The sequence below is a fragment of the Tarenaya hassleriana genome, unplaced genomic scaffold, assembly GCF_000463585.1.
Source record: "Tarenaya hassleriana unplaced genomic scaffold, ASM46358v1 Cleome12, whole genome shotgun sequence".
Classification (NCBI taxonomy): domain Eukaryota; kingdom Viridiplantae; phylum Streptophyta; class Magnoliopsida; order Brassicales; family Cleomaceae; genus Tarenaya; species Tarenaya hassleriana.
In genome coordinates, this window is record NW_010962392.1 from 1,628,731 (window position 1) to 1,640,630 (window position 11,900).

Sequence of the window (11,900 nt, forward strand, 5' to 3'; positions counted from 1 at the left end):
AATATAAACATAAATACTTCTATGTATATATATATCTATATATATCAAATAAAAATATACACATATATACATGCATTTATACAAATATATATGTATATACATATATACACAGGGATATGATTGTATTTCCGTTGTGTCGTGGACTCGACATCGGTAGTCACGAGAGTGACGGGCGCAGGAGACGCGCACGATCGCATGTGATGCGATGGCCAACGTCACGCGGGTGACGGGCGTGGATTCGCTCCTGGTCATGGATTTGACCAGGGTATATGGCTAAGCCTTATGGTGGATTCCATACGGGCGTGTTTGTGTTTGCTATTGATGTGCTACTGTGTGTTACTTATTGCATGTGTTTTCATGGAAATGTCGACTGTACCGTTCTCGTTGGGAACGGGATTTCCGGGTTCAACCCGGGCTACTCACTAAGCAGTTGTGCTTAGCCCTCGTGGTTTACATTTTTCAGATCACGAGGATTACGCCTAGCGCATCCGGCAGACGACGACCTGAGAGAGACAGCATCATGTACGGGATTTACATTTTGGGTGACGAGACTTGTATTTCCCGCATTTTGTACGGTTAAATTATAACTATTCGGACATGTGTTATTTTGCGATACTGATCGCCCGTTGTATTTTCCGCTGCTTACTCTGGTTTATTTAAAATGTTTTTGGATTTCGTATTTTTGCTTCCACATTATTATTATTTTATTACTATTGTCCATGTGGCACAGCCCGTATACTGTACACGGGTTACGGGTGTCACACGGCAAGTTATCTTCTACAATTTTCTTTTACAGATATTTCATCAAACACCTTATGTGCATACAAAAAAATGATCAGAATATCACAGAAAAATAAATCAACCAGAAGAGTATTTGAATAGATTAGATAAACTATAAGAAATAGAGGAGATAGAGAAAATGTTGGAGAAAAAAATAAGATCAAATAGCAAAATGTTCCGATTTCTAAAAAATAGATTGTCACAAAAAATACTTGCATGAATTTTGTTTTCCTCCACATACATGAAAAAACACTTATCTAGTCGTAGTCGTAGTTACCTAGTCGTAGTCATAATTATCTAGTCGTAGTAAAATCACGGTCGCAATTATCTGGTCGTAGTCGTAATTATCTAGTCGTAGTGAAATCACGATCGCAATTATTTGATCGTAGTCATAGTTATCTAGTCGTAGTGAAATGACGATCGCAATTATCTGGTCGTAGTCTTAGTTATATAGTCGTAATGAAATCACAATCGCAATTATCTGGTCGTAGTCATAGTGACTTGCCGTAGGCCAAATGACCTGCCAAATGACCTACTGTAGGCTAAATGATCTGCCGCATGCCGAATGACCTGCCAAATGACCTGATGCAGGCTAAATGACCTACGCATGCCAAATGATCTGCCAAATGACCTGTTGCATGCCAAATGACGTGCCACAAGCCAAATGACCTGCCGCAGACCGCAGGTCATTTGCAGCATGTCACAGGTCATCTGCCAGACCGTAAGTCATTTAACGCATAGCGCATGTCATATTTCATAGATGGCAGGTCATCTACCGCAGTTTTCTGTTACAGACATTTCATCAAACACCTTATGTGCATACAAAAAAATGATCAGAATATCACAGGAAAAAAATCAACGAGAAGAGTATTTGAATAGATTATATAAACTATATAAGAAATAGAGGAGATAGAGAAAATATTGGAGAAAGCAAAATTTACCGATTTCTAAAAGTTAGGTTATCACACAATCATAGAGAAATATTGTGAAGGATAGTTTCGGTATTTAGAAAAAAAATATAGTATATAAAAGTTATTTTTTGTGAGATATTTTGCAAATTTCGTTTTTGTTTGGGTATATTTTACCAACTGCCCCCTGATTTTATTACATTATTTGGACTCTATAACAATGATTGTCTTCGAGTCCAATGTGTTAGAGATTTGAATACCTATTGTTTGGTAGTCGATGGAATCGGCTATTGAGCGCCCTTCAGATTAAGGTACAGAAATCGTCTCTATAAATTTGGGTTTGATCACTTGTTTCTCACATTCCTTCAGCTTTCTCGAGGCATCGGGATCATTGGGACAAATCTTTTTGACCTAGGTTAAAGATAGTTCCATGTTAGCAACACCTTTCACACTAGCTCTCTTAATAGATGAAGAAAGTCCAACACCAAATCAGAATTCACACAGATTACTATCCAATCCAGTTTTTGAATACCATTACTTGATCAGATCATAATCGATCAAGCATGAAATTAATCAAGGATTCGGTTTGGACCGAACGGTCCAGCCGTTTTGGCTTTTTTTCTCTCCTCCGTCCGGGATCAGACCGGTCGGTCTAGACCTGGTTCGAACCCTGGTCCGCATTTCTCTTTTTCTTTTCTTCTTTTTTTTCCTGCCCAGACGTTAGACCGGTCTGTCCATCGGTCTGGGCATTGTTCATCTTCTTCCTCGCGATTTTCAAGTTATCAATCAAGACACATAAGTAGTGCACAAATAATGCACAAGTATTGCATAAATAGTGTACAAGTAGTGCACATCCATGTATGGACTATAATAGATTGTGTTTATATATATAACTAATCCGCTTTTGATCATCCTTAAACTGAGAACTGAGTATTATAAAATATTTTTTTACTAAACTATATATATGTGTATATTACGTACGGATTTATAATACTCTGAATTCTGTAAGAAATATTTAATTATTTTTAAGGAATAAGTAATTAAATAAAAAGAGCACGAATAATAAGTCTGAGAAGGATTCGAAGTCGATGGACGTTCAAGAAGACCTAAAAATGGATAAAGGAGAAGTCATACTAAAAATTGGGTTGGAACGAGTCAAAACGGGCGAAAAATCGCACGAAAACACATTTCTAGGACTCCAGACCGGTCGGTCCATGGGCCAGACCGACCGAACCAAAGACAGTATGAACTGACCGAAAAGACCAAGAAAAGAACAAAAACAGCTATGAGTGATTTCTCACTTGATTTTTTTTGTTAGAAGTCTGACGTTTCAACTGTTTTGTTATGAAACGGATGGATGATCTACACAAGAAAATAGATAAACTTTCTTGATTTTCTCCAAACATTTCATTGGTAAGGATATTCTGTTTTCCAAAGAAAAAATAAGTGGAGACATTAAAAAAAATTGCCTGTAAATACCAGAATTCACTATAAGAAGAGTTGTGTAAAGGTTCATCTTAGGAACTGCGTCAACAGCTTTCTGGATGCTAGTAAAATTTCCCATGCCACGCAAGTCTACTGTCAAGACAAGCGCGACATTGTCGGAAGAAGAAGAGATGGAGAAAATAGGCATTACGCATAGAGTAACGAGGATGGCGGAGAGAGTGGTGACATACATGGTTTTGATTAGAGAGAATAATGTTTACGTGAATACTCGGTGTCTTATTTATCATCGGAGGTAATGCCGTTTTCACATGCGATGAGTTTATCTTCTTTTTTATACGCAATTTGTTTTAGTGTTTGTTCTGTTAAAGAATAGTTTTTGATACGATGAAAAATGAAAATAATTCGAGACGCGTGAATATTTGATATATTTGGAATAGATATAGTTGTTTTTTCAATGAATAATTGGTTCATCATGTGAACATGTTCAATTTAGATCCATTCCATTTTCGCTATCTATACATATTTCATTTTTTTCTTATTTTAATCTAATTTAATATTTTGCCACTTTATTATAAATTATTTTATATGTGATCCTGAGAGTTTTGATGAAATGAAATAGTAAATTTATAAATAAATAAAAAGAATTGTACTTCCCAGTCATATAATTTAGGATAAATCACCATAAAAACCCTGTACTCTTCCCAGGTCAAAGAAAAAACTCTATACTTTTTTTTTGCTTACCAATTAAATCCTATACTTGGTATGATTAACCAATAAAACCCCAAACTTGTTAATAATTCACCGAAAACCTTCCGCGTCTGCCAATTCAAATAAAAATGATGATGTGGCAATGACTTGGCTTCCAAGTTATGTACACATCATCAAAATTATGACACATCATCATTTCAAACAAAAATAAATTACATAATTTATTTAAATTAATTTATATACATATAAATTCACACACATATATATATTAAATATAAAATTACTTATAACTAATAAAACATATATATATATCATAAATTATATTAAAAATAATATATATATATATATAAATAAAAATAAATATAACTAACATATACACATATAATATATCTATTAAAAATAATATATATATGTATATATATTAGTTATACATGTAATATATATATATATATATATATATACAACTAATAAAGTAATTTTGTATTTAATATATATATATATATGTGAATTTATATGTATATAAATTAATTTAAATAAATTATGTAATTTATTTTTGTTTGTAATGATGATGTGTGCATAACTTGAAAACCAAGTTATTGTCACATCATCATTTTTGTTTGAGTTGGCAGTCGCAGGAGGGTTTCGGTGAATTATTAACAAGTTTGGAGTTTTATTGGTTAATCATACCAAATATAGGGTTTAATTGGTAAATAAAAAAGTACAGAATTTTTTCGTTGATCTGGTAAAAATACAGGGTTTTTATGACGATATCCCATATAATTTATAATAAACTCAGCGAACTAACGGATAAAAAGAATTGTACTTCCCAATTTATTACTATTATTATTAGGAAAAATGACATTATTTTTCTACGCAAAAAAATCACTGAATTAATAACAATTTCCATCACAGGTGAAAAGGGCATTAAATCTCTGTCAATGACGTTTCGTTTACGGTTACGTTTTCATGTCCAGCCACATCATGTTATTTTGCCACGTGCGATCCACATCAGATTTAATATTATTAAACAATTAATGAAAATTTTGTAATTAAAAAAAAAACTCCACAATCCCAAATCAATCTGGGAAGTTAGGGCACGAAGTCATCTCTCTCTCTTTCTTTGTCTTTCCTGTCCTCTCTTCCTTGTTCTTGTTCTCTCTCTGTTCCTCCCCTCTCCTTTCTCATCGTCTTGGTGTTATCAATCCATGGTCGACTCTGCTCTCTCTTCGTCCTTTCTCGGTATTGTCAATTCGAGTACCTATCCTCTGTCATAACCCAGGGAGCCTGGTATTTTTCTCGTTTTTCAGTGGTCGAGTTGCTCGGAATCAGTTCTCTTTTCCTATTAGGGAACGATCTAGGTACTGAAATCAATCGGAATATGACCTGAATCTACGAGATGTTTTGACTGAGTGAGCGATTCTCTCAGGATTTGATTGGGTTTTTGATCTGTTTGGTGGTGGTGTTGGCGATGGAGGATTCCGATAACAAGAGGTGTAGGTCGAGTGGCGTGACGATAGATGGCGTCATCGAGCAAGTGATACCGTACATAACCGACCCCAAGGACCGTGATTACGCGTCGCTGGTGTGCCGGAGATGGTGCAAGGTCGACGCCGAGACGAGGGAGCACGTGACGTTGTCTCTCTGCTACACGGCGAAGTCCGACTGCCTGAGCCGCCGCTTCTCAAATCTGAGGTTGATGAAGCTGAAGGGCAAGCCCAGAGCCGCCATGTTTAATCTGATTCCGGAGAACTGGGGAGGGTATGTTACCCCTTGGGTGAACGAGATCGCGGCCTCTTTCCGGCAGCTCAAATCGGTTCACTTCCGGCGTATGATAGTCAGCGACTTGGACCTTGATCTTCTGGCGAAGGCCAGAAAAGACGAGCTCGAGGTTTTGAAGCTCCATAAGTGTTCTGGGTTCTCTACTGATTGGCTTTTGAGCCTTGCTCGACATTGTAGGTTTGTGATTTTCCCTGCCTTTTTGAGTTTGATCCACATCCATGGAGAGAATTATTCTGATATCCATCGATGTGTTTTAGATTCCGCTTTTGATCTTTATCTCTTCATTTTCAACAGCCTGACGTAGAAAAGTGTTAACAATCAAGGGCTGGAAATTGTTTACTTACGAAAGATGTGATAGCTGCTAATCTGATGCTTGATATGTGGTATTGTCCATTTGTATCCCTTTGATGAGTTGATAATTAGTAATACCAAAATGGTATCTTTCCCAAAAACTTTGCAGCCTTTTTGATTCTTTTCTACACCAATGATTTTGGCTGTGGAGGTAGTGGGTCAGAAATGATGGAATCTAGGACAGGCTTGCATCCTTAAGTTGAACTACAGTAGATTCTTGGTTCTTTTTCTTGATGATTGAGCTTGTGCAATTCGTCTCCAAAATGTCGAGAACACTCAAGTACATACGAAAAGTATCAAAAACTGTGAAAATGTGCAAACCCCCTCTCGGTTTTTGTACGATTCTTTTTATAGAACTTCAGAAATATCGATATTGGGAACATCGATATCGATGTTGTCCAACATTGATATTCTTTCCAAATGTGGCGATCTCTAGGTTCTAGAACGTCGATATCAATGTTGTTAAAAGACGATATGGGGACTGCTCAGATCTCAAGGTTTTCGGGACGTCGATATCGATGTTGTGGAACATCGAGATTGGGAATTGAAGTCTGATCTCGCGCTGACATGGAACGTCGATATCAAGGTTATTCAACGTCGATATCAAAGTTCTCAACATCGAGATTCTTCCTGTTTTACTCCTAAGTCTGTTTCTCGCTTGTGGCAAGTCCGCGGCCATCCTTAGCTCGTCCGTGATTATCCACTTGGTCCATTTAAGCTCCGAAAACACTGTTTTAGCTCTGTTTTTGTCCAGTTACGCGAATATTCCTCAATTGACATCAAAGAGCAAAGAAAACGATATTTGTACCTAAAATGCAATCTAAATCTAAATATGTACGGAAAAGAGAGGTGAAATGCAAATAAAACCATAGAAAAATAACGTAAAAAACGGATGTTATCACATACAAACACATTTTTTATATTAGTCTTAGTCCTTCATTCTTATTTCTTAAGTAGGTTTGTTTTAATTAACCTTCAGTCCGGTCAAAGTGGGTTTCGGCCAAACCGGATTATCAATTCTACTTGTCCTAAGGTTGTACACTTACCTGTCCGTACCTCTATTTCGGTTACTTGTTTATTACGATTATGGATTCCATTGGTCAATTCTGCCGAACTAAAAGTTAGTCTAGCTCAAACCATCTATTTCCCGGTTTTTAGGTCCGATATGAAGTCTCGGACCATGCTTTGGTCTGCCCCGGACCAGTCTGGTTCTACTTAGTCTGATACAATAATCTCTCGGCGTGAAAAGATAAGGTAGACCATACGGTCTACGTTCCAGACCGCCTAGGACTACGTTCTAAACCGGATGGTCTGGACACTAGTTTGCACGTTCCAACTTCATCTTCTTCCCAGGAAATTCTGTAAACTTAGTCTGAATGGTTTACCATCAGTCCTTTTGGTCCAATGGTCTGAAACTTCACCAATCACATATTTAGAACCAACGTTGTTAATGGCAGAGGTAAGCGAACTGGTTCACGTTACAGAAAGAGAGAGTGTTTTACTGAACAAGGGAGCTTCACGTTCTGCGAAGGTCCTCAGATTCGCAAGGGAGAGAAAGAGAGAGTGTTTTGCTACCGATTAAACTAAGGTTAATCCCCCAAGTAGGAGGTGTCACAGTGGTAAAAAGAAGAAATTATGGTGGTGGTTCAACAGAATGGGTGAAATGTTTCGTCAGATTTTTCACCCTTCGACGGACCGGATGAACTAACTCTCAATTCGATCCGTTCTGCTTCATCTTAGTCCGACTCAGACTGAATTGTGGTCCGAACAGACCACACTCTTCTTCCCTTTCTTCCTTCTCGTGCTGCCTACTTGGTCCGGATGATATAGATTCAGCCCATAATTGAGGTTTTCCCCGTGAACTCTCGATTCGAATAATCTATTCTTCATCCGATTCGATCATAAAATTTTTGGGTTATTACAAAAATGGTCATATCTTTTTAAATAGATGAGTTTTACAAACTATGTTAGATGTCTACGTATTTTAGGGTTTGCTAAGGATAAGTAAAATAGGAAAATCAATAATACCACCATCGGGGCTCCAAGAGTTTGAAAGATTATCAAACCATAAGAGCCAACAAACTCGTTTAATTCATTAACCTAAAACACTACGTAGTCCTATACTGCATAATATATTTGTCTATAATATCTTACGCTCATAAAGTAAAACTCAAATTGAACTTATTCAACTTCTCCGAAAATTTGAACACTCAAAAACCAAAGGGATCTAAGGGGAGAGATTTTGAAAGATCATAATATTATAACCGATTGGTATATATTTTTATAAAACCAAAAGATCCAAACTGAACTTATATCGAACCAACATACATCTTGGTAACTATCGCTTTAGCACAAAAAAGACGTGAATAATCCTATTTGTGTTGCATCATGGCGGAGATGATCAAGATAATGTCTGAAACATTGTACAAATATTCCATTTCTTTAATGATCGAGGATGGATCAGGCGAGAGCTTGAACGCGGCCAAAGTATCCATGCAGTTGAGTGCCTGATGCATAACACCCGAGGCTTCTCTGATCAGAGTGTCTCCGTCTCCTCTCGCCAAACACTTGAGGGCATCGTCAAGGTAATACAGAGCAAGGCCATATTCCCCTGAGATATTCTTGTAGACACCCTTTGAGGAAAGATCAGTTGCTTTCTCGATGTTCAAATCGATATGTTTTCGTGTTTCTGTTGCGATTTGGCGTGCAGAATCGATGATGAGTTTGGCAAGGCTGAGAAGATCTGCTTTCGTTGTCTCGGGTTTCGATTTTAAGAACTTCAGACAAAACCCAGGATTTGTTGCCCTCGAGCAGATGTGTTCGATTTCAGATTCTAAAGGTTTGATGGTAAATCTTGCGGATGAGGAGACAACAAGAAATAGACAAATCGCAAGAGGAGCCATCAGAACATTGGTTTTGAGGTTGGAAGCCATTCTTATGTTTTAATTCAATGAAAACTCTGAGTGATATGTTTGAGTTTTGTGTTATTTTATAGACTTCTTAAGCTTGCATAGAAATAACTTCCATAATAGGATGATTTTATCCATTTGTCCTATGTTATTTTATCCATTTGTCCTATGTTTTATTATTCTTGAAATTTAAACTTTTGAATATTTTCCTTGGAAGGTTGATTCTATTCTTTTAGAGTTGCAACATGAAAATCATAAAGAAGAAGAAAAAAAGAAATCTATAGAGTATGTATTGAAACTTTTGAATATTTTCTTTAGAAAGTTGATTCCATTCCTTTAGAGTTGAAACATGAGAATCCTAAAAAGGAACAAGAAAAGAAATCCATAAAGTGTGCATTGAAAATTTTGAATATTTTTCTTAGAAGGTTGATTCCATTCTTTTATAATTGTGATATAAAAATCATAAAAAAGAATGGAAATAATAGAATCTATGACACAAAAGGACAAATCTATATTGCTTTAAAACTATACACATATATTGCATTTTCCATTTCAACCTTATTTGTGTTGAGCATTTATTAGAAAATATATACAGACCGAATGCAAACACGTGAAAAACTCACCTCTTAGACTCTGAACTCGGCTGAGTAGCTCAAACGAGTCAGATCCGAAACCCTACCTTGAACTTGCCGCCGATTTGAGCTCCTCCGTCTGTGACTACCGTCGATTTCTCCTCATAATGGCTTCTGTTTCGTTCTCTTACCGCCGATTTGCAACCAAAACACACGAAACGCCACAGATCAGGATTCAGATCGAAAAATAGGTTTCGGACCTTATCTCAACACCAAGATTTTGCCGCCCATTCGCCGAACTTTGTCCTCAAGCAGACTCTGCTACTCATAATTGTAAATTTTAAAAATATTTTTTTAAATAGAACCGAATCTAAATTAGTAAAATGTTAAAAATTGAATGCAAATAAAACCTATTAACCTGGGAGCAAATTGATAAAAGAGACAGAGAGAGAGAAATCGTTTCTGAAGAAATTTTCTCCTTGATTCCATTCATAATCTGTACACTCCTATTTATACAAGAATGAAAAATAACAAACTCTTAACAAACCCAAAGAATGAATGACGTATAATTCTATCTGCTAAAATTACAGATCAGCTCCATAAACCAGCAACAACCTTCAACCATCTTAACCGGAATCAAGACCTTTTCTGTGTATCAGAGTCTTCATAAATAGAGCATTGGAAATGAAGCATTGAAACCTATATTGTTCTGGTATTTGAATTGTGATACTCCCCCTCAAGATGGGGAATGGAGATTGGAAGTCCCCATCTTGTGAAGTAAATGTCGAAACAAATCACCCGCCACTGGTCTTGTGAAAATGTCAACAATCTGGTCCTTCGAATGAATATGCAGAGGCTTCAAGAACCCAGATTTCAGATGTTCCCTGACGAAATGACAGTCAATCTCTATATGTTTGGTGCACTCATGGTAAACAGGGTTATTAGCAATGTGAATGACGGATTTACTGTCACAAAATAAAGTAACACGTTCCGGAATCAGAACCTGTAGCTCACGAAGAAGCCCAGAAATCCAAATCAGTTTCGATGTTGCATGCGCCATTGCTCTATATTCTGACTCTGCACTGCTACGTGACAATGTTCTTTGTTTCTTTGATTTCCAGCTAATCAAAGAGATCCCCAAAAACACACAAAACCCTGTAATTGATCTACGCCTATCGGAACAAGACGCCCTATCTGCGTCTGTGTAACCACTGAGCCGAATAACAGAGTCCGCTAAATAGAATAATCCTTGTGCTGGAGCCGATTTAATATAACGCAAAAGACGATAAGCAGCAGCGAGATGCTCTATCTTAGGATCTGACAAAAATTGACTTAACTTTTGTATAACAAATGATATGTCAGGTCTCGTGACTGAGAGATAAATCAATTTTCCAAGCACTTTCCGGTATAGAGTTGGCTCAGGAAGAGGAAACCCTGAGTCAGAATGCAATTTCACCTTTGGATCCATAGGAGACAAACTGGGTTTACAAGCCAACATACCAAAATCCTCTAGGAGCTCCAAAGCATATTTCCGTTGGCACACATGAATCCCTTGTCTTGATCTCGCAATTTTAAGACCCAAAAAATAACGCAAAGTGCCCAGGTCTTTCAACAGAAAATGCTCACAAAGAAATGTCTTGGTGTCACTGATAAAAGAATCACAGTTACCAGTGATCAACAGATCATCAACATATACCAGCACGACGACAAACATGGAGTTGTGATGTCGATAGAAAAGTGAATTATCAGCTTGAGATTGTGAAAAGCCTCCTAAAACCAGAGTCTCAGACAGTTTAATATTCCACTGTCGAGAAGCCTGACGTAGCCCGTAAATGGACTTTTTCAGACGACATACAGCACCTGCTTGAACTTTCTCCCCCTGGATGTCACAGTAACCTGGTGGCAACTTCATGTACAATTCTTCATTCAAATCTCCATTCAAAAAGGCGTTGGAGACATCCATCTGATGCAATGACCGATTCCGAGAAGCAGCAAGAGCTAGAATAATTCTTACCGTAGTTAATTTAGCAACCGGGCTAAAAGTGTCTAAGAAATCAATTCCCTCTTGTTGCAAGTATCCTTTAGCAACTAACCTTGCTTTATACTTATCAATACTGCCATCAGCTTTATACTTGACCTTATAGACCCATTTGCAGCCAATGGGAATCTTGCCTGGAGGTAACGAGCATATCTCCCAAGTTTGTGTTCGATTCAGAGTGTCTAGTTCAAGGTGCATAGCTTTCTGCCAATGTTCTGAAGAAGCAGCCTGGGTATAGGTTTTTGGTTCAGGTATGGAGAGAATGGAAAGGGAAAAATGTCGAAATGGCTGGCTAAGTTTAGAATAAGAAAGAAAAGGAGAGAATGGATAAAAAACAGATGGTAAAGATGTGGGTGGTGAGTGATGTAATAGGTGATAACAATGATATTATGATAGGTAACTGGGAGCC

At 37.3% G+C, this 11,900-nt stretch overlaps 1 protein-coding gene across 4 annotated transcripts; it reads left to right on the top strand.

The window, feature by feature from the left end:
• The first annotated feature begins 4,936 nt into the window (after positions 1–4,936).
• Positions 4,937–8,902, top strand: LOC104806471 (coronatine-insensitive protein 1-like). Of its 4 annotated transcripts, none has more exons than XM_010531394.2 (3): positions 4,937–5,798; positions 8,437–8,557; positions 8,683–8,899. In XM_010531394.2, the coding sequence occupies exons 1-3, from the start codon at positions 5,311–5,313 to the stop codon at positions 8,689–8,691; spliced, it is 618 nt and encodes a 205-aa protein (XP_010529696.1). In that variant the 5' UTR covers positions 4,937–5,310; the 3' UTR covers positions 8,692–8,899. The 4 variants fall into 4 exon arrangements, with proteins under 4 accessions (XP_010529696.1, XP_010529694.1, XP_010529697.1 ...); XM_010531393.2 differs by having other exon boundaries at positions 4,940–5,050; positions 5,150–5,798; positions 8,437–8,902; XM_010531392.2 differs by having other exon boundaries at positions 8,437–8,902.
• The last annotated feature ends 2,998 nt before the right edge of the window (positions 8,903–11,900 follow it).

What these genes read in the sequence shown, in the direction of transcription:
- LOC104806471 (XM_010531392.2), top strand. Translation starts at nt 5,311, where the DNA reads ATGGAGGATTCCGATAACAAGAGGTGTAGGTCGAGTGGCGTGACGATA. An exon ending in AGCCTTGCTCGACATTGTAG is followed by an intron (nt 5,799 to 8,436) that starts GTTTGTGATTTT and finishes AGGATGGATCAG; the next exon opens with GCGAGAGCTTGAACGCGGCC.